Source organism: Desmodus rotundus, chromosome 5, assembly GCF_022682495.2.
Source record: "Desmodus rotundus isolate HL8 chromosome 5, HLdesRot8A.1, whole genome shotgun sequence".
Taxonomy (NCBI): domain Eukaryota; kingdom Metazoa; phylum Chordata; class Mammalia; order Chiroptera; family Phyllostomidae; genus Desmodus; species Desmodus rotundus.
The window spans coordinates 80,593,406-80,617,162 of NC_071391.1; the positions used below are offsets into that span (position 1 = coordinate 80,593,406).

General features: G+C 35.3%; 1 protein-coding gene across 6 annotated transcripts in view; it reads left to right on the forward strand.

Moving 5' to 3' along the window:
* The window catches only part of ZC3H12C (zinc finger CCCH-type containing 12C), a 63,135-nt gene that overhangs the window by 26,464 nt on the left and 12,914 nt on the right, over nt 1-23,757 (forward strand). For all 6 annotated transcript variants that reach the window (XM_053925007.1, XM_053925009.1, XM_053925008.1 and 3 more), the window contains 2 exons: nt 4,617-5,371; nt 22,545-22,684. In XM_053925007.1, coding sequence (XP_053780982.1) covers nt 4,617-5,371; nt 22,545-22,684 — 895 coding nt within the window. The remainder of the gene's footprint in view (nt 1-4,616; nt 5,372-22,544; nt 22,685-23,757) is intronic.

Consider the following 23,757-nt stretch of genomic DNA (forward strand, 5'->3'; position numbering starts at 1 on the left):
TAAGAGTTCTGTGATGGGGAAGGGAGGAGGAAACAAAGACTTTCATCTGTCAGTTGGGAGGGAGAGAAAGAGCATAAAGAGTGAAAAAGAGGTTTTTATTCCTACCACATGCCCTATTGTATGAACATATGCATAAGTCTATTGAAAGTTTTTAGAGGATGGGCAGGCCACCAGTTGCTGGTCTCCTGCAGCTCCAGTAGACATCTGTTGCCCTGGAGCATTAACCAGTCTGTTCAAAGGGACATCCTTCCTTTGTTAGCCAGAGCCATGCAGACAACAGCACTCACTGAAATACAGTGGTAATTAAATACACAGAGACTACAGCAGTAGGTAGTTATTACATATTCATTATTTTTTTTTCATTGTTCTCTTAGTATTGCCATTTGGATAACAACCAGAACCCACTTTATGGCGTTGTAACTTTACATTACAAACAAATAAATTGATGAAACAAGTTTATGGTCTAATATTCCTTATTAATATGAGGCTCTTTAGAATATTTTTTAAAAATTATATTTGATTTGAGAAGAAGGATTAGATTACCCAAGTCATGTAATGAGAACTTTCAGAAAATCTCACTAAATGGGGAACTTGTGTGTATGCAACAAATTTCTAGTAAATAGACATTGTATCATTAACCTGCTAAGATAAAGTTTCTTTGGGCCATTGAAATAATTATTTATACTTCATCATCATCTACAAAATTTTGAAAATTTCCTTCTAACAAATATTTGATTTTTAACTTATTAGGCCTTTAACAAGAAAAATTATTTTTATTTTCAGTATAATATCTGGAGGGAATCTGTAGTTTTATAAGTGTAGAAATCTGTTCTCAGACCGTTATATTTTTGCCCAATATCTTTTGTGTTCATGAATATAGTATGTAAGACCAGTTATAATGGATTCCTGATATTAAGCTTAAAAGTTAGGCCATATTTCTTGGAGTTTTTTGATAACTCTCAAAGTATACACTGACCTGCATTGTCTGTGAAACTTGGTCTGTGCTGCTTCTCCATGAACTGAGGAAAATTACCCTTATCAGTTAATAGTTGATTAATTTAAAGATGGTCTATATACACTTCCATTCAAATAAATATAAAATTTAAAGTCTAATGAATGGTTTAGAAATTAAAGAGAAAAATATTTTCTATCTTACATGTAATAAATTTTGTGATGTTATTAGAGTCTTTGCTATCTTTTCTTTTTCCAAAATTATATTGGTCATTTTTAAGACACTAAACAAAAGATCATATACCATTCTTTATCCTAAGGTTTTTTATAATAATTACTTGTAAGTTTTACACATTATGTTACATTGACATGTACTGCAGCATATAAAAATATTTTTATCAGTTTTTAAATCTGAGCAGTTAAGTGTTTATTGAATGATTTCAAGATATTGCCAAATTCTTTTCTAAGTCCCATATTCAGAAAGGGCAACACTTTACAACTTACAAGTGGGCAGGGAAGCATTTTAGAGATTAAAGTTTGAATAGAAAACAAATCTTTACCACTTAGGTCAATACAAATCAGGTTATTTCACATTTATATTAGGTAGTGGAAAAAACGTATGCAGTTTATGCGTCTGGCATTTGAATTCAGTTGACCTTACCTGTACTATTTCATACTTAATTCACATAGATACTAAAAATTATTTAACTGCTTGTTTAGGACAAGGTGACATTGAATAATTTTCTTTGAGGTAACCAATTAAATCTGGAAGATAGAGAGAGGCCTATCAATGTGAAAAAATTAAATCAAAATCTTTTTCAAAAAATTATTTGCAATAAAATTAGATGTTAATTTTTTAAAAAGTAGGTCAGATCAAACTTACATTTATCCTTAATATTAAAAATCATGTTAGCCCAATTATTTCAGATGTTTTGTTTGAATACTATGTATAAACTACATGAATTATCAGAAGTTAAATGTGTGTGATATTCACTAAGTACATTTGTAATCAAATGAGTTTTATCTGGTTTAGTATTATAAAAAGCAAACAACTATTATCCCATTTTTTTCTCTATTTTATCATAGCCGTACAATAAAATTATATAGCAGGTTTACATAGTATCAACACTTTTTTATGTTAAGTTGAAGGTAATATAGAAAGATTTAAACACTTTTTAGGGTAGCTAATTTTCATATTAAAAACTTCACAGTATCTGGTTTTGTTTCTTTGAAAAATAAAAAAATTAAGAATAATTTAATTTACACCATAAATATAACATTGCATTCTAATTTTCTGCACTGGATGTATTTTTCATAAAGTATGTATCTTATTTGAAACAATCTGTAAGAAAAACACTACAGCTCAAAATTAAAATAATACTTCCTAGTTTAATTTAGGGATTTGGTCAGTGAATTACTATCTTGAAGAATCATCTCACAACAGTACTTATGCAAAACCCAAACTTTTCAGAGGAGATCAAAAATGCTGCCCATTAAATATACTTCCTGCAGTCACAGCAGATTGTGGGGTTTACAGAACAATGATGTCGGAGCTTCCAGATTGGTTTGGCAGCTTCATTGTTCTCCGAGGGTAAACCAGACGCGCTTGAGTCCCAGTCTCTTTTATAGGCTTTTGTTCATACCAAATTATTCTTTCACTGTGCTAGCATTCATGATGGCATGTTAAAAGAGTGCAGCTTAGCAACCAGCTTCTGGTTGCCAAGCAGCCCAGCTTCCAATAGGTTTTCCTTGTATAAGATACTTTTGGTGGGAGCTCTACGAAGGCCACAGCATGGATTTTTCTTTTAACTGTATCCCTTTATTAGGATGCTGTTGTGATTTGTTACTTGCATTATGGTGTCAGTATATTACAGTAGTTAATAAATCAGTGAGTGTAAAGATTTGCTTTCAAAATCCCTTCTTTTACTTGTAAATAATTGGGCTCATGCATATCCATATTAATAGAAAAAATTAAAATGGATACAGCTTCATAATGGAGCAGATGTATATGGAGCTCTCCTAAGGAATATTTCTTTTTATCAGTTGTGCAATCAGGAGCCAGGGGAATTTGATGTTTCTTTAAAACTAATGAATGTTTCATTAGTAGAACAGTAAGTTATCTGTCTTCTCAAAGGACAAAATCTGTAGAAACCCCTGTAGGAGTGTGTAGGAGTTCTACACTGAAGGAATTTTAAGTGTATTGTATCAAGCTAAAGATTTCCATGTTCTCTTCTCTAGTATTTACCATAGCTAATATAATTTATTTCAATATGTAGAAATATTTAACTCTCTAGTAGGTTCACCAAATGTTCTTTCCAAAGACTTAAAAAAATCACTTAGCATTTTCTTTTAACATTTGTATAATAGCTCCTTTCTAGTGTAAATAAGATGTTGAAGAGCTTTAGAATGAAATGTTTTTCCAATTTCTTTTTTAAGGTTATTTAAATAGGTATTTTATAGAGTCTCAAATTCAGCTACCACTAGCTTACTAATGTTATCCATGGATATAACACCACAACTACCTTAATAAGTAAACTACTGAGATAAATATAATCCTTACAGTGAAGCACAGGAGAAAATAATTTTATTTTGCTAAACCTGTTCCTGGTAGAGAAGTAACAATTATTCCCAATAGACTGTAAGGAAAACAGTAAAACAGCAAAAGCATTTTAAACAGCAAAAGCATTTTTATAGGTGGAAGTAGGAGGAAAAGACGACTTTTTAATCAAATGCAGATAATGGTTAATTATCTGATATGATATAGAAATATTTTCTGCCATAAAATTCAGGAAATTAAGATAACATTATTCAGTGTACCAAATTATTTGCTGCTAATTTTACGTGAAATATTTTATTTCTCTGCTTTCCATAAATGTGCATAGAATAAAAGAGCTTTTCCTCACTCCCTGGAATGAAATAGACTGTACTATCCCAGGCGCTTAATAAGGGTATAACATTAAAATAGTCACAAAATAAAGATTATTAGGGCAAAAGTACTAATCTCTGAACTGGAATATAATTGACTCTGTAACTATGTAATTCCTTGTTGGTTGTTACTGAATATATGCTCTTTCAACTCAGTACTGGAATTATTTTTGAAATGTCTTAGATTGTTGTTAAAATTATTAATTTTATAATTAATGATACTTTTCCAATCATAAGTTAATGTTTTCCTTTCTTTCCACGTGGCTTTCTCTTTAAGAGAAATTTTACAAGTTTTTTATGAATTCTTTTAGAAAAAATGTACATTAACAATCATAGCATATCTAAAAATGCTTTTTGATAGTATTCTGTATGTCACTCCAGAAACACTGGTAGGCCTTTCTGACAGTGGAAAAGTCTCTTCCATCAAGGCTGAGAAGCAGCATGATATAGTGGGAACAATAGGGATTTTGAAGTCAGACAAAAATTGGTTTAAAAAATCCAGTTCCATTACTTATTAATTTGATTGCCTTGGAGGGGTCATGTGGCCCTTCTAATTTCTAACGGCATTTGCAAAACAGGGTGTGATACTTTGTCTTGGCAAAGGTCTTGAGGGAGGAGAGAGAGTAGATATAACCTGAAGTAGGTATTTATAGTTTGCTAATTCTCTTCCAACTTGTGTATTGAGAAAAATGAAATAGTAAATATGAAATAATAAATATTTTTACATTTTTTTTCTCTAGGAATACGGGGTGCTTTGCATTCAGGAATACAGAAAAAATAGCAAAGTGGAGTCAAGTACACATAACAGCTTCATGGGCTTGAAGGATCATCTGGGGCATGACCTAGGCCACCTTTATGTGGAGAGCACTGACCCGCATTTAAGTACATCTGTACCTTGGTCAATGGTAGAAAAACCAACAATGGATAGAGTTAATTCTGGGAAGGAAGAAAAAGAGGTGTCCGAAGAGAATGTGAGCTCTGGTGACTCAGAAGAAAGCACAAATTCTGATAATGAGTCAGAGCAATTGAGTAACATTTCAGTAGAGCCATGTTTATTAACCAAGACTCACAGACAGCTGTGTAGGTCTCCCTGCTTAGAGCCTCCTCACATACTGAAACGCAGTGAAATTTTACAAGACTTTAAACCTGGAGAGGCCCAGGCTATATCCAGGGAAGTGAAGAAACCCCCTGATGTGGTGCGAGAATACCAAACAAAACTGGAGTTTGCACTTAAGTTAGGTTATTCTGAAGAACAAGTTCAGCTTGTGCTAAACAAACTTGGTACCGATGCTTTAATCAATGATATTTTGGGAGAACTTGTCAAACTCGGAAATAAAAGTGAGGCCGAACAAACAGTTAGTACAATTACCAGTATAATGCGGGAAACATCCTCCCTGGAATCTCAGCGGTCTGATTCCCCAATGCAAGAGATCGTAACTGATGACGGAGAAAATCTGAGACCAGTAGTTATCGATGGCAGCAATGTGGCAATGAGGTAAGTGGGAAAATCTTCATTGTGACTTTCTCTTCTAACAGTCATTAGAGTCAAGATTATTCTCCATCCTTACATTAGCTTGCATATTTCTAACTGTATCTCTTTTAGTTTGCTCTACTTCTGGAGTGGTCAGCCATTTTCACCCCATTTGTCCCTCCTTAGAGACCCCTTTCCCCAGATGTCTCGTTGTCTCCTCTCCTGGCTCCATCACTATGCTGTAAAAATTAGCGCTTGTTTTGGCTTTAGTGTTAACCACTAGTTTTAAGTGAAGAACTTGAGTACCATAATATTCAACAATTTTGGAATCTAGTCAGATAAATAGACAATTTCTACACAAAGTCAAATAACCGGAAGGAAAATAAACTATTTTTATGATTTGGGAACAAATCAAAGCTGTAGTTTCAAATGTTTTGTTTTCTTTAAGGATATAATTCAAAAATAATTATTGAGGAACTAGGTGGGGTAGAACAAATGCAGAACTTCTAATGAAATATTTTTTATAAATTTTGATGGCATAAAATTTAAAGCACATCTAAATTCAAGTAGTACTGTGTAGTTCAACTGCCCGCAATGTCCAGAACACTGAGGATATAGAGATATACATGAAGGCAGCAGTTCTTTTATAGAGTTAGAAGTTTAGATATTGTTTCTCAAAGGGTCACTTGAGGGTACCTACCACAGAATCATTGGGACAACTTGTTAAAAATGCACATTCTAGAACAGTGCTGTTCAGTGGAAATATAATGTGTGGCATATATGTCATTTTTAATTTTCTGGTACCTACATTAAAAAATTAAAAGAAACAGGTACAATTAACGTGAATAATATATTTTGTTTAGTCTAATATAGCCAAAATATTACAACATGTAATCAAGTAAAAAATTGTTAATGAGATGTTTTGCCTTATTCCTTTCCTATGTGTTAAAATCTAGCATCTTACACTCACAACTCATCTCGCTAGTGGCTACCATATTGTGCAGTGTGGTTCCGGAGCCCCCCCAGCTCTACACACAGTCCTATCGAGTCCAGTCAAGGTCTAGCCCAGGCACCTCCTTCTGTAAAACGTACCCTGCTAATAATGATACCTACTGAAATTTGAGAACCACTGTTTTTAGTAGATGGTAACAAGTACTTCTGCACAGGGTATGAGAAGGACCAACTTCTAATCCTCCAAAAAACCTTTTCAGGTGGAAGCTGTATTACCTTACTTTCCTTTATAAGCAAATGAGACTTGCAAGATTTAAATTACTTAGCCAATTTAGAATATAGTTTCAACCCAAATATGTCTAATTTCAAAGTGTATACATTTTTATTAATATAATGAAGGATAAAAGCAAGTTGCGAAGGTTCAAGGCAGATAGATTACAAGGCCTTGAAATGCTAGGCTAAGAAATTTAAGGTTGGCTCTAATCCAAAGTTAATTGAAACTTTTTGAGGAGGGGAATGCCAAGAGTAGAGTTATTCCTTATACTGATGTTTGGCATGGATGTTTAGGGTGGATTATAGGAGGTAGGAGATAAGCTTGGATGCAGACAACCCTTTTAGAAAGAGAGCTTTAAATGTCATAGAGGTTTGAAGAGATACACGACCTTGAGAGGTCTCAGTAAAATAATCTCTCTGTTTAATCTTTTCCAAACTTGGCCACATAATGATTTTTTTTCTTTATAATAATCCAGAACTAGCGAGCAATTACCTTAGCAGTGTGATAATGTGCAGGGTCAAAATGCCATGAATTTGCCAATGGAGAGAGTAATGAGGGAAGATGTAAGAGATCCAAGCGGAACACCTGCAACATGGCCATGCACCACAGACACCAAAGGGTTTCTTACAAATGCATCTTCCAGGGCTCTGCTCTTGGAGAACCTGATTCAGTATGGAGCTCTTATAGAACCCGAGTAACTGTATTTTAAGGGCCAAGGCATTTTTGATGCATAGCTTGTGTTGAAAACAACTCAAGATGAAAAGTGTGGATGTTTACAGGTCAGGAGGTAAAAGAAAGTGAGAATCCAGGGGAAAAGTACTGTGGAAAACATGTGTTAGAAAAAACCAAGAAAACCATAGTGTTAGAAAAACCAAAAGACATATGAAATGTCATCAAACTCAAAGAAGAAGAGACTTTAAGGAGAGAATATCCTGCGGGGTATACTGAAAAAAAAAAAAAAAAAAGATCAGAGGACAATGACAGCCAGGAAGTAATTTCCTTTAATACCATGTGTCATTCTTGAAGACAGTGCCATATGGCATTAAAGATAGAAGCCCCACGTTGCAGGATGTCAAGAAATGAAGGAATAGAACCAGACTTTTATTCCAGAAAGTTGACAGAGGAAGGGTAGAAGACTGGGGAAAGGATTTTGTTGAGTTTTGTTTTTAAGGATAAAACTATATCAGCTGAGGGGACAGGAAAAGTGTTTCCACAGGAGAAGAGCTGAACACGAGTTTAATTTTCGAAGCAAAGTTCTGAAGGAGGAGACAAGATAGGCATGAGTGGAGAATTTGGCGTTGGAGGTACATGCGGGCAGTTGAGGGGAAAGACAGCTTTAGATTTATAAAACTTGTAACCCGTAGAAATGAATTCTTAAGATGGGTATCATTTAGGTAAATTATGTCACAGTTGGGTCATCCTGACATCAACTCACGTGACTGAAACCTAGTTCTTCATGGAAATGAAAAGTACTTGGATAACTGAAAATTTACCAGAAACTCTAAAGGTGCTCACCCCACACAATGAGAACTATCCACAGAAGAACTGTAATGTGAAAAAAAGATGGCATAGTCAAGGCATTTCAACTCTGTTCTTCCGTAGTGAGGAAAACAAACTTTTGTCCCCACACTGCTCAGCCCCGTCCTGTCTCCCTTGCTGTAAAGGTGCGGCGGTGCGGAGTCAGTTCTCCCCATCGTGTACTTATTCTGACACTCAGTGAAGTGCTTCCTTCAGGCATTTCAGGACAGAGCAAGTTGACAGGAAATTTTTATTATAGCAGCATTATACTGTCAGTCACAATAAAATGTACCGCCTCCATAACTTTGAAGTACCAGAACTCATAAAAAGTCATAGTAAACTTTTTATAGTCTGCCATTTGTAAGACCTACATAAAGTAGTCAAGTCATGTAAAACTGCATATTTACTTCAGCTCCAAAATCTTAATTTAACTAAAATACAGAAAGATTTCATCCATTTCATATTGAATTAACTGTTACATGCTCTTACTTTTGACATTAATTCTTATTCATAAGTTTAGCAAACCTGTTATAAATGTATACATATATAGTAACAAAGTATAATAACAAGTAAATGTGGGGGTGGAGTAAGAATAGAGTACTATTTTTTTTTCTGATCTCTCAAATAGATATATCCCCTATATGATGAATATATTTTGATCTCATTTAAATGCTAGCCATGGAACTGATATAAATGATTCTTTAGATGTAAATTAAAAGTAGGAAAGCAAAGGCATTTTTATTAAAATAAGCAAAATAGACTTTAAAAAAATTTATTCTCTACAAACTACCATTGTGATTCTGAGTAAGTTGTTTAAACTCTCCAGCCTTAGTTTTCAAAATTATATAAAGGGGAAATTTTTATCTTGCAGGCTTGTTATTATAATTAGAGATGATTAGTACCAAGTGCCTGGCATTTAATAAATGCTGAGTAAATTAGAGTTGTTATTACATTAAGGAGCCAGAATATAGTAACTAATGTAATAAAAAGTTAGTTATCCCAGTATTTCATTCAATATTTAACAAATACAGCAATTTAGCAGTCTATTTTATTATGACCTGTAGGTTTATTTTAATTTTTACTTCAAATTTATGACATCAGTGATTTTCAATGATGATTTCTGCAGTTTCATAAAGAAGACTCGGGCTTTTAGATCTGGGTAACTCCAGAATTGCCCAGAGACAAGCCACATAGCCAGAGGGTCCCAAAATTGCAGAGATCCTGTGTTACCTTGGGGAGCATACTTCTACTTTTGGCTTATTTAATAAGCTACTTTTAAAAATGTGCTACCTTGATAGAAGCTCTGGGTAAGTTTGTTGAATGAGCAATTCACCAAAAATTGAGACAAATACCTGGAACTTAGTCTAGCATAATTTGTGATAGGTATTTCACTGCTAGATATAAGAGCAAAGAGGACATAAGTATGCAAAAATAGAAATTAGGGTAAAGTAAGTTTAGAGAAAATCCTAAACTTTTGCATCTAAAATGTTAAGCATTCAAAAAGTGCTTGGTTTCTGAAACATGAAAAGAATGAAATTTATAGTTAGTGGAGCTGGGCTAACAATTCCTGCTAAAAAGCTGCAGTTAATTTTAATTCTTAAAAAAAAATACTCTCAGTAGTTTAGCAAATAGGCCTCTTTTAGGGCAGATACTTGCTAATATAGATGCACCATGAAATGTGTATTCCAGATATAGACACAGAAATAAAGCATAATTAATATTTAATATATTTCTGAAATGAAATTCTTATAATATTGTGATTTTTATTTCTTCCAAGTAGCTTTTACAAGCCTTGAAAATCTGTGCTTCTATTCAACTTGATGTAGTTCAGCAGTGGAGTACAGAACAGCGTAGAATTAGTCTCTATCCACCTGCGTCCCATAGTTTGAATTCATTTTTTTCCTTAAACAAATCCAGCACTCTTTTAATCTGTGGTGTTAGGTTCAGATGATATGACATATCATAACAAAGCACAGTCTTGTGAGCCATCAGGGATGGAGTATGATCAGTTGGGTATCCGAGCCTGTGATTTCTAAAAGTCCTTGATTTCTTCAGTGGGCTCCCATGACCTAGTCACCTGACTTTATTAACTATGTCTTCATATTCTACTTTAGCTTCTACTGAGTATTATATAAAATAAGAACAGGGAAAATCTCAGTGTCTCATCCCTGCCTCTACATTATGCTGTAGCACAAGTTCTTCTGTTGAGTAGAATAGAAGCTACAAACTTTTTCTGATGTGAACAAACTACTGAAACTCCACTGCCCACCCACCACTATAAGCCTTCTAGCTGGTAGATGAACCCAGGTTTCTGGCGTTAGATCAGATCTGACTGGTGGCTAAGCCTTACTGGTGCATATTTGTGCAGAGTATTAAAACTGATATTTTCTTTGCTAATAAGCTCAGGTGGGTAACTTTTAGCCAGTAGGATTCATTCTCTAATCACCTCTCTTACTGATAGAAAACCACCGCGAGAATTTAAGCGAGGATGAAGTGGCATGTCATTGGCCTTTAAGAAAGATCACTCTACAGAGACATTTAGAGAAAGAAATGAACACTAAGACTGGAGACAAGGAGACCTAGTTATATTTTTTAAATGCATGCAGAGGTTAAATTGTAGGTATCTCCTAGGAAAAAAAGATGAACTAAGAATATCATTACTTTTGTATACCAGTCAAATGGTATAGAATAGAGAAATAAAGCAATGATTTACTTGACAATTTACACCCACCCCCCAAAAAGGGAACACTAGAAACACTCAGATAGTACAAATCTGAGTGTTACCTGGAAGTAGAAAAGCACTCCAGGTCAATCCTTAAAGTCATTTACTTAAAGTTGAACAGAAACCAAATACAGATTTTAGTATTAGAATTTGAACAGAGAAAATGCATAAGTTGTGATAACTTAACCTTTCTATCAAGAACAGTCCATATATTTATAAAATAAAGCAAAGTTTAGCAGTCTGTATAAATAGGATTTAAGCTTCTCATGAATCTTTTTAAAAGTACAAAGCCTTTCATGTATCTCCTCTGGTTTATGAAGTTGTAAGAAATTCAGAATTCTTTTCAATGGCAATTGAATTTTTTATTTTTATTAACTGATTTTTAGAAACAGAGGAAAAGGGAGAGGGGGAAACATCAGTTTGTTATTGCACTCATTTACGCATTCATTGGTTGGTTCTCGTCTGGCCCTGACCGTCATCAAAGCTGTACCCGTGGAGCATGGGGACAGCACTCTAACCAGCTAAGTTGTCTGGCCATTTTGCCTCTAGAACTTGCCCACAGTAGTTCAGAGGGTTTGCTGTCGTGTTGCCAGTTTGCCGTAGTTGTGCAGCACTGACTCACAGTTAATCAAATCCTCCTGAACACCTAGTCTGCATGTTTGGTGTAGACTGTAGGGGGACTACCAATTGCCACAGTTCATTCAAATTTGGTTTTTGTCCCTCAACAACAGTGTATTGAAATGATGTGCCACGGACCTGTGTGACCCAATGTGGTAACTGCTAGCCACATGGCAACTGAGCTCTTAAAATGTGTCTAGTCCAAATTGAAATATTGTAGAAGTGTAAAATACATACCAGATTTTGAAAACTTAGTACAAAAATACGTGAAATAACTTTTATGTTGATTATGTGTTTAAAATGATTATTTTGATACATTGAATTAACAAAATTTATTATAAAAATTACCTTCTATTGCTTTTAACTTTTTAAAAATGTGCTGTACTAGAGCATTTAAAATGATATATGTGGTTCACATTGTATTTCTATTGGATAGCCTCTCAGTAGAATGTTTTAAGCCCCAACTTAGTAGGGGCTTAATATCAATTAGAGGACAGCTTAATTTCCCTCTAGGTGAGTGTTATAGGTACTTATTATAGGTTACTCCCCCATTTCTCTTGCTGTTGTAAAGGAAATACTTAGAGACTACACAAAGAATTGAAGAATTAGAACTAGTTTTTTTCTGTTATTTAATTAGATCACATAGAGTCTGAAAAGACAAATATTAGTTGTAGTCTACTGCATCTCTTTATAATCCTATGTACATAATTCTAGTTTTCATTACACATGAATTTTAATAGACCGATGGTCAATAAACTTCCCTGTTATCTCAGGTAAGTTTGTTTAAACCCTACCCTAGGACACAGCAGCCTCAGTAGTCCTGTTACATATGAATAAAGTTAACTACAGTTCACCTGACTAGTGATAGCAATGATCAGAAATGGGGAAACTTACCCAATTGTAAGAAATAGGAAAAAGTGATTAGAGTTGATGTTTTCTACTTTTGTTAATATTGAAGACATTTTTACATCTACTTAACGGAGGTATAGTCTCTTGAGCCTTTTTAGGCTGATCACCCCCTTGGATCTGAATTAGCTAGATGTGCTTCCTGTTATTAACTTTGGCTTCAAATTATGGACCCTAGAAGATCAAAGAAATCTTTCTTCTTTCCTTTTTCTTACCCTCTCCCATTCTCAAAACTCATTCTCTCTCCCCCTCCCCCTTCCTCTCTCCCCACCCTCACGCCCTATTATGTGCATACAAACTGGAGGGTGTTAGTAAACCATTTCACCTCAAGACTTCCGTTGTAATTTTGGTGCTGGATATTTTCATTGTCCTAAATCAGTGATTTCTTTGACTTCTTTTTTCATTTAAAGCAGTACAATCCTGCAAATATTGCACGGAGGCCCAGTATTTAAAACAAACAAAAGCAGAGATATGTTTGAATTGGGGTCATAGGTGGGACTGTTTTTCCCATCTAAAAATTGTCCCTGACCCCTAGAAGGGCCTCAGAGCCACACTGTAGAATTTCTGTTTGGAGCACAGCCTGATAAACATGTATTAAGTGATCTATAATTGGGAAGCATGGATTAAATTTCTGGTGGTATGTTCAGGAGTTAGCATCCTGACAACTAGGTTTAGATTCAAAGTGATCTGAAGAAAGAAATCAGAGTTAAGTTGAGTAGTTAGAAGAGTGACAAAGTAGGCATCAATCAGTAGTATAAAACGAAGAATTCTAGATGCCCATGAGTCAGCACATGGAATTAATAGATTCTCAAATAAAATATGAAATTTAACTAGACAACAGTGATAGAAAGTAAAATACTCTTGTTTCCATATTGAAGATGATACCCAGCTACACTTCTTCCTCCCCGCTTAAGGAATGTAGGGTAGGTGTAAGAGAATTGGTAACACTTTGTGACACTCATTAAACATGGAAAATGTGTTAATGAAGAAGGTCTTAAAGGTATATTTTTAGAATTCTTTTATTTATTTTTTTTTTATTTTCAAAAGATTGTATTTATTTTTAGACAGAGGGGAAGGGAGGGAAAAAGAGAGAGGGAAACATCAATGTGTGGTTGCCTCTCGCATACCCCCAACTGGGGACCTGGCCGCTCCCCAGGCATGTGCCCTGATCTGGAAATTGAACCTGCGACCCTTGGGTTCACAGGCCAGCACTCGTTCCACTGAGCCACACTTTTTCAGAATTCTTTCAAAATAGTTTCATATATCCAACTCTGTGTATAATTGGGCCTAAAAATTGAGAAAAAATAAAATAAAATTAAGCCAATAAATATTTAATGAACACCTGAGTATATTAATAATTTAGTGTTCAATAATTATTTTTATAATTGCATTACTGTTATTCTGTGATCAGTGTCCAGTGTTTCCTGACTTTCTATGACATTAATTAAGCTAACTATATCTAAACTTGAAGTACTTTGGTACTAAAGATTCAAATAGGTTTTCCAATTTAAAAAGGATACTTTTTTCTTATATTTTTCATTGTAGGCGCTTGACTGAGAAGCCATGATCATTTGTGTCCGTATCATCATAGGGGAGCTTGATGTAATGATCCACTAAAGTCATGGGAGTTTTATAGTCATACTTGAATCTCCTAGTAAAGGGTATAGCAAACTTATACGTCAAGTGTTTTTATTTAAATAAAAGATGATATACAGGAAGTTATTCAAAAAGCAATTGATTGTCTTTTTGAGTCCTCTGATTACTTTGATCTCTTTTTGGTTTCTTTTAAAAACTAAATCTGTTTAGTGAACTTTACACATCAAACATAGTGCTGTAAAGAGCACAATTTACTATCAGTGGTGAGATTAAAGCTATAAAGATCTATTTTATTGGTTTTATTTTCATTCCAATGAAAGCTTTTTTTGCATTTTCTAAAAATTAGGACTAAAGGGACATGAGAAAGTAAAGTCTCCAGGTTCTCTTGTTCAGTTCTTATTGCCCTACAAGGTAGGTGTGATTACCTCCATTTTAAATATGAGGAAATTGAGGTTCAGAATGAGTAACTTGATTAAGGTCACACAGAAAAGTGGTAAAGGAAACACTTAAACTCATGTCTGATTCCAAAGACTTATTTTCACCGTATTGGCCTACTCATCCAAAGCCATCTCTATTTACTAGTAGTAGTACTAGTTTTATTAGTAGTAGCACTGATACTATTATAATCATTGTTAGTAGTAGTACTAAACAAGTCATTCTGGGTATAATTATATAATTAGATTTTAGATGAGTTATGGAAAGACTTTTTAAGAGCCTTTCTTTGATCATATGAATAATATATTTATTTCATAAATTTTAGAATATAAGAAAATAACCTATGATTTTCAAAGTTCTGTGTAACATAAATAATATGTTAATTCAAGGCAAATACTCAAAGCAAAATCAAATTTGAGGAAATAAGATAACGGAAAAGAGTTTCCTTTGTTCTCCCTTTTTTCAATGCCATGAAAAGTAAAAAGAACAGTTCCCTTTAATAGATGACTTCATTCCCTTTTTAAGTTTCTCTCTGTTTTTTGATTACTTCTCATGTTTAACACAGAGATAATAGTCTGAATTCCAAAATAACTCTTCAAAATAACTTAAATGATAACTCTTCTTAGGTTATCATTTAATAACCTAGTAAATGATATGTGTATGTATAACTGTATGTATGTGTATGTGTGTATGATATGTATATGTGTGTATATGTGTGTGTATGTATGTTTAAGGAAACTATAATATGTGAAATTGTTTCCTGAATATGTCAAATGGACTGCTTGGTCATATTGAGGCAAACTACTTTAAAATACATGGTTCCCTGCATTTTTCTCCACATTACAAAATACACTTTTATAATCTATTGACTCTAACAGGTGACTAACTTAATGGCACCTTACTAAGCAAGTATAATTCAGTTCTCTAGTGGGAAATATATGTGGTGTTGGTAAAAATATGTAGCAAATATCAAATCATTTTGACTGTTTATTGAATTGCCCTTCTGTTGAAAACAGAAAAATAGAATTTATGTGCTTTTCAAGTTATTTACAGTAATATATGTGAATAAATTAAAGATAATCCCATTAGATATGAGACAAAGTAAATTTGCATAATAAGAAGTTATGACACTGAAAGTCTTATGTTTGTCAAGATAATCTATCTTCTTAGCTTCCCTTGGTGTCCTGTTTCTAGTTCATAGGGAGTTTCATGTGTCTGAAACTGCATGGGAGTCCCTGGACAGAAGTAATGAGGCTTCAGTCCATGCCGTAGTAGCCCTTTCACAGCTTGGTCTGCAAACTGACTTCAGAATCTTATTGTCTGAAATAAATTCTATAATTAATTATAGAAACCTGTGGGGGAAGTTGCAATTACTAATAAATCAACAGTTAGTTGCCCTTGATGTTAGACAGCCTCTTCTCCAAAATTCACCCCACAGCTTGGCAGATCCCCTGCACACATTTATTAACAGTGGAGATAAGCACATGTTCAGTAACTCAGGTACCTTGCCTCCCAGGAACTTCAGAAACACCGTGCCTGGAGTATAGCCCTTAGTTTATATAGCAGATCTCTTCCCAACAGATTAACAGCATTAAGAAGAGTAGCATATTCCTTCAACAGCCCACCTGTTTGCTCAAGAGCCTCAGAGGAGAAAGAACAGGTAGAAGGTTGTTCAGTGATGCCCACAACTTGTATGTTTTTCTGGGTTCAAGTAAAACAAGAACGATCAGTAGAAATTACAGAATACTTGGCTCTAATAAAGGACAGGAAAAGATTAAGGCAGGAAAAAAATGCATGTATAAAGTGTTCCCATACCCAGCTCAGGAGCTCTCCAATCATGTCAGTTTTGCTCATTAGTTTGCACTATTAGCTAGTTATTTCCTGTCTGATTTCCTGGGGGGAAGAGGCTCCTGGTGGACATCCTACAGCTTCATAGTTAGGCTGCATTCATTGCATCTTCCTCAGTCCCTGTCAGCCTTCCTCTTTCCAATGTCCTTCGCTTGTTACAATATGACGTACTGACTTCTCATTACGGAGTCCTATCTTGTTTGTTGGTGTTCCCAGAAACAGGTTCGCTTCCTTTATGAATAATTCTAATTGGGCAGGTAACACTGCAGTCTTGAGTTTCTTTTTGTCTTCACCTTTCTCCGTTTTTTTCCCAAAACTGGATTGCTGTTGCCAATACCTGAGAAACTGTCTGTCCCTGTCATCCAGGTACCTTTCCTCACTTAAATTCCAGCAACAAGGCTACCACAAAACTGGAGAGGTTAAGGGTCTATTCTGATCTGCCCCTGAATCCATCCCTGTTAATTTAGAAAATGCCTTACTGAGCCACTGATGGAAATCAGTGGGGCTGACGCAGCAGCCTGGGTCAACTGTTGCAGAAGGGATTCAGAGACTGCCCTCAGCAGTGCCTCACAGTGGGTATCCCTGGCAGAACAGCCTGAGGAGGAGGAAGTGCCTGAGGCCATGGCACTCCCACTTGAGGGGTTACCATTTGGCCCCACTGTGCCTGTTTGATTAGTCCAGTAGAGTCGTCAAAAGGCAACACTTAATGTAACTTGGTGCATTTTTGCAGATCTTTCCAAAGCGCTGGGAAATAACCTTTAAGGTGGGTAATATGAACTAGGCAAAAGGGCATGTGCCCTCTCACCACATCTGATCTACCCAGCAACCCTGGGTAAGAAAAGAGTTTGCCCTCTTTGTGAACAGTGAATTCACAGAAGGCATTTGAGTCCCTGGGGCTCCAAGAGAATAGGGCTGGTTTTTATATCACATCGAGATGAAAAGTAAGTTGGTGTGGTTTCACTCTCATTTTGCTGTTTCCCTTTCTTCCAAGCTATCTGGGAAACCATTCGCCAACCTGATGCCTTAATTCTAGGACAGTCTTTTATCCAAATTCTTATACTCTTTGTTCCTCCCTATTAATCATTTCCGCTTCCCTGGCTATGTTTTGCATGTTGAGTGTCAAGGGATTTATGGGTAGAATCCATATCAAATCAAGGTGGAGGGTGGAGGGATGGGGAGAAAAGGCACACAACTGTAATTGAATAACAATAAAAATTAAAAAAAAAAAAAAAGGCTGGCAGTTCTCTCTCTTCTAAGTGGAAGTTACCCCCAGATCCTAAGGCCATTGGAAACCATCCATCCAAGAAGTCAACGATTGAAGCAAAGAAGGGTGAAGGGGGAATAGAGGGAGCAGGAGCAACAACAGAGAAGGATTGCAAACCTGGAGAAAGAGGAAGGAGCTTTCAGTTTCTTAATTCATTCTTATGGCTGTCCAGTTCATTCGTTTATTTCCTGAGATCCAGAGATACCAATAATTCTTTTACTTAAAGTTTGGTTTTTCTAAAAATCTCTGTAACTATACTAGTTTGTCCACTTCAAATGATCCTTCCTCTGGCCATTGCAAAGCAGGATTTTTATAAGCTTACTATTCCAGACATGACAGTAAAATAAGCCTTTTAAGAAAGAGGCCTGCTGGTGGGCTTTTTGTATTATTTTTACCCTTGAAGTCAATGATAAATCACATGCAACCTTCAAGCCTACATTATCCATTTTGCTCAACAGTAACTCAAAATTTGCAATAAGGATTTGGACTTTTCCCTGGGACCCCAATCCCAAAGAGCCAAAGCAGATGAAGGGGTACTTCTTAGCAAATATTCAGGGTTTCTTACTAATGAAAAGTGACCAAAATCTTCCAATAAATTTACCCAGCAAAGGACTCACTTGAGGTATACCATCCTTATTACCAAATGGTTACAATAAAAAAAATTGAGGCCCAAAGGAATATACTGATTCATAAAAATATAATTAGCTATTTTTATTACTGAGGAAAATGAGGAAAAATAACCCTGAGTTCGTGCAGATATAGCCCATTAAGTGGCCACAGTAAACACTCAGCAGATAGTTACTTTGTACCAGTAGGTATGCTATGCTTATTCTAACACCCTGTTTTTCATAGTTTTTATCAGGCTGTTATAATTGTTTATCAGAACCTCCTCAGGTGCCCCTTATATTGTATCCAGTACATGTGATCAATCACATCCTTCAACATGCCTCATTCAATAAGGTTAGATTAAGTTCAGTCACCCACACCCTCTCCTAGTCTGTGGAAGTCCCACCTGCAGTTTGGACTCAGTTAGTAGGTCTGCATGGACTTCAATATTACCAGGGATGATTCTGGGCCTTGGCTGGCAAGAAATTCTAAGGCAAGTAGCAATTCCAGGGATTTCCTAATCAGCATTCATTTGTCTGGCCTGATAAGGTGAAGATTGGATTTCCTTCTTCCTGTAGGAGATAAAGACATTAGCCTTTCCCCTTGAGATTTAAGGCTGGGCGGAAAGCCATCTGCTAATTGCATTAAATCTGATTTTAAGTTACTGTTGGGTTTTACTATACCTAAATGTGGAATACTGTGTTTTAGAGAAAACACGCCTTCGACTTTATAAAGTATTGCCAGATTGCTCTCCTGAATTGTTATCCCAATTCTCACTCCCACCTGTAATGTGTGAGTTCTCACTTTCACACATCCTTGGCAACATCTGGTGTTTGCAGACTTTATTTTTCCAATCTCATGAGTGTGAAGTGGTGTCTCATTTTGGCTTTAATTTTCATTTCTTCACTATTGAGCATCTTTTCATCTTTGTTGGTCATTTGGGTTTCCTCTTCTGTGAATTCACTGTTCGTATGTTTTACCTTAAAAGAAAAAAACAAAAAAAACAACTGTTACTCTTCTCAACGTTAGGAGTACTTTATATATTCTGAGTACTAGCCTTTTGGTTGGTCCTACATGTTGTAAACACCTTCTCCCAGTCTATGGCATTTTTATTTTGTTTATGAAGTCTTTTGCATAGAGAAGTTTTATGTGCCCAAATGTATCCGTATTTTCCTTAACAGAGCGTGTGGTTGCATATCTTGTTTAAGAAGTATTTTTCTATCCTGATGTGAATGTCTCCTATAATGTCTTCTAAGAGCTTTATAATATATCTTTTCATATTGAAATCTTTGATCTATCTACAGTTTACTTTTGTCTGTGGTATGAGATAAAAACACAAGTTTATCTCTCCCATATAATAACCAATTGCCATAGTACTATTTGTTGAATAGTTTTCTTCACTGATTTGTAATGTCATTTTTATCATTTACACATGTGTATCACCTTACTCTCACTTTTCTGTTACATGTTCTTTGTTTTTTATCTTTGCCTATACCAATATATGGCATTGATTGGATTTCTGTAGTTTTTTACTAAGTATTGATAACTAATGGGGAAGTTCCTCCTCTTTTGTTCTTTAAAATTGCTTAACTATTCTTGGCCTTTTGTTTTTTGATAACTAATTTTAGGATCAGTTTCTCAAGTCCCAGAAGAAACCCTTTGAGGATTTTGATTGGAATTGTAGTGAACTATAGATTAATTTGAGAATCTCTTCTTCGGAAGTTGAGTCTTACCATCACTTAGGTCTTCTCATGTTCCCTTTAATACAGGTTTTCAATTTTCATTTTCTTTATAAATCTCTCGCATGTCTTTTCTCTTAGGTTTGTTTAGTTTTTGTTACTAGTACAAATGAAATTGTTTCTTAAATTAAAATTTTTAATTGGTTTGCTGGTGAATAGCAATACTAATTTTGAACCTGGAACCTTACATCTTCAATGTAATAACATTGTCAAAAATGTTATCTGTATAATACAGATGTATGATGTCCGTTGAAATCTGTTCTGTGGCCTCATACGCAGCTAATTTCATCAGTCTTTTCTGTGTTCTTGAAAAGGTTTTCTCTTCGCTGATTTTGTGCAGGGTTTTGTATATGTCCATTGGGTGAAGCTTGTAGTTGATTGCTTCAGTCTACAGGCTCACTAAGTGTTTTCTGCTTTGTCTGTCCATTGTGTGATTGTGGATTTGTTCGTTTCTCTGATAATCCTGTGATCTTTTGCATAACTCATATGGAGACTGAGTTCAAAATTATTATAGCTTCTTTGTGAATTGGTTCTTTATTACTATTATGTAATAACTCCCTCCCCCCCCACTGGAGGTATTTTTTTATTATTTGCAATTTTTTCCATATTTTTTTATTGTTCAACTACAGTTGTCTCTATTTTCCCCCTACCACTCCCCCCAACCCTAGGGGAGAATGGGGGGAATATGTAATAACTTTTTTATCACTAGTAATTTTTTGCCTTAAAACATTTTTTCTGATATTAACATACAGCTTTGCCAGTTTTTTTGGTTTATGGTATCACTAATATAGCAGCTAAGGATGTAAATAGCTGCAAATAACAGAAAAATTGACTACAGTTTCCTAAAAAAAAATGAGGAAGGGTCTTTTTTCCTCAGATAGCAAGATCAGAGATAGATTTGGGTCCATCTGCTCAGAAACCCAGGTTCTTTATGTTTCTGTTGACTCTTTACAGTGTGGCACCTTTCATCCCCCTGCTCGTTTTCTCCCTGTGAGGCTTTGTGGGGTGGGAGCTAGGGGGTCAGGGGCAGAGGGGAAAGAGACAACATGAAAACAGCCTTTATTATCAGTATTGCCTGGTACAGTGTCCTGTTGTAGCATGTATAGAATCTTTGTCTCATGTTTGCTGCTTACCCATGTTTTACGGAAATTCTTTAACTCGAAGGTAGAATTTTCTCTTCCTATCGTAAAATGTGACAGTTATTCTTACCGAGTGGGGAAAAAATGCGTATAGTGGTCTCTCAGAGTCACAGGTTTCAGTAAACTAAATGTCATTAATGACTAGCAAATAATCATACACTTAGATTGCAAAGAATTAATGCAAAATAAAACAGGTTTTAGCAAGTTGAGTTTTTATATTTAGGAATGGTTAGTATGTATTCTCTCAAGAGATGCTACCGTCCTTTTCTGTAATTTTTCAGAAGACTGATTAAATAATACTTTCCATGAAACCTAACATCACCTTGTGTCATTTGCTGGGGCCTTGGTGTGAGGCTCTCCAGTATCCCTTCTCATCTAGAAAATGTGACTGCAAACTCCTCCATCCAGTATCCCTTCCCCTGAAACCCCCAGGGTGTCTGACTGCATCTCCGATTGTGTCCCGGCTCATTAGGATGGGTGTGTGGAACCCCGAAGTCTGTGTGGTTTGCTTGCATAGCCTTCAATATCTAAAAACCAAGGTAGTCTATCTCTTTTTTGTTTTTAAAATGGTTAGCCATATTTAGATGGTTCTAGTGCTTCCCAGGGGGACCACTAGAACAATATATTAATATACTTAATGTTTGACATGTGCTAATAGTAAAGCATTTATCTGTTTCATTTATCCTTTCTCAGCCATAAGAAGTAAAGAATATCTGTTTCCATTACAGATGAGAAATGGAGCCTTCAGAGCTCAAACTATAAAAGAATGTTATTGCATTCAAAACAGGAGACTTTGTTTTTAAACCATTAGAGGTGTTGTTTTGAATTATTAGGTTACAGTCATAAGCAGAGCCTGGTGCTACATAAATACTTGTTGAATGACTATGTTCTTAGTCAGGCATTTTCTTTTAGGCACTACAACTGCTAATCCAGCTTCGAATGCCCTTTGTCATCATTAATCCTTGTCTAACATAATAATGTTAAATAGAAACCAGGTGTCTTCTCCTTGAATGACGTGGAAAGGGTTTCTTGTATGAGATTAAGCATTGTGCACATATTTTTCCTTTTAGTACACATGTGTACATTCTTTTACACGGTCACCATATAAATTTTGTGCATTACTTAATCATTATATTGAAATACACACATAAGAACTCTTGAGAAAGAAGTTTTTAAAAACAAATGAGTATTCCATTCCATTGTTTTTACAGATTCTTTTTTTTCTATGTGACTTCTTTTTTACATTTGACTGAAATTATTCTTGCTGTGTTTGAAGACCCTTTGTTTTTCCCCATTCTAGTTAAAGAGAGCATGTAGCTTTCTGAGTAGTTAACCTTCACAACTTTACATTTGAAAACTTAGTTTTCTTTATTCTCCACGCAATAATCATCCCAATTTTCTTATTTTTTTTTCCTCACAGATTTCCAACTCCTAGATTATTTTAATGTTTCTCAGAGCTATTCAACTCCACCCTAAATTTGAAACCTATTACTGTTGTAATTATGTGATCATTTCTGTTTACAAATTTGAATTAATTTAAATTTAAGTTTTGTTGTGTTGTGTTTTAAAATAATCTTTCAGCCACGGAAACAAAGAAGTATTTTCCTGCCGAGGAATAAAATTGGCAGTGGATTGGTTTTTGGAAAGAGGCCACAGAGATATTACAGTTTTTGTCCCTGCTTGGAGGAAAGAGCAGTCCCGACCTGATGCTCTCATTACAGGTAAGCCCTGTTATCTGTTTAGTTTTAGTTTCCACGTACACTTGTGCAGGTGTCCGGCACTGGCAGGTACTCTGTTGAATATATGTTAATCTTTTTCTGTCTACACAGTGTAACTGCACATGGTCTTGGTGGAACATCAGAGTTATTTTCACGTTGGAAAACTATGTGATTATGCCAACTAAACAGTAATCCTTGTTACATAGGCTCTTTTTTTTTAATTTGGAAATTTTTACTTCAAATATTGTGAAATTCTCACCTTCAGAGACATGCTATGTGTTGGGAGACCTAAATTCAAATTCTGGCTGTGTCATTTACTAGCCGTAGGGTACCCTGAACCTCTTTGGACCCCAGTTTTCTCATCTGCTATAAGAATTAGACGGAGTGAATATCAAATTACAGTGACTACAGATCAAAAAAGATCTGTGAGTCTCAGGATATGCTGTCTGGTGCCAAGGGGCAGGCAATGACTCTATCCTAATAAAGTATCTCATTTTGCATTATTTTGCAATTTCTAAGTATATGAATTTCAGGCAAAAATGCCCTCTGTGCCTGCTAATAATTGTTGCTGAACATTTTGCTCAAGTTAAGTGATTCTCAGTCAGCATCTAACCCTTCTTGCCCCTCTCCACCTCCAGCAGCAACAAAAGCTGAGGGACCTGTGTGAAGAAAATATACTTCAAAGTCAAAAATAAATGGAGAAACCACTTACATGTACCTGAAATCTTTTTTTAAGATTTTTCTTTTTATCTATAATCATTAAGTCATTATTCAAACTAGCATAAGAACAGGTGGGCAAGTTATGGTGAAGTTCAGAGCCATGGACTCAGACCCCAGCCTATATAACCTGTAAGGTAGGAGAGGTCGGCGTAATCCAGCCAGTCGTACCAAGACCCTGGATCACTCTACGGAGAAATTATACACACTTAGATCCTTATCTTACACCACGTAACAGTCAGTTCCAGATGGTTGAAGAATTAATTGTCAAGTTAAACCATTAGAGACTATAAATAGTCTCTGAATAGCTGGGAAGACCTATCTAAATTTAAAATTTTTAGAAGAAATTATGAAGGAAA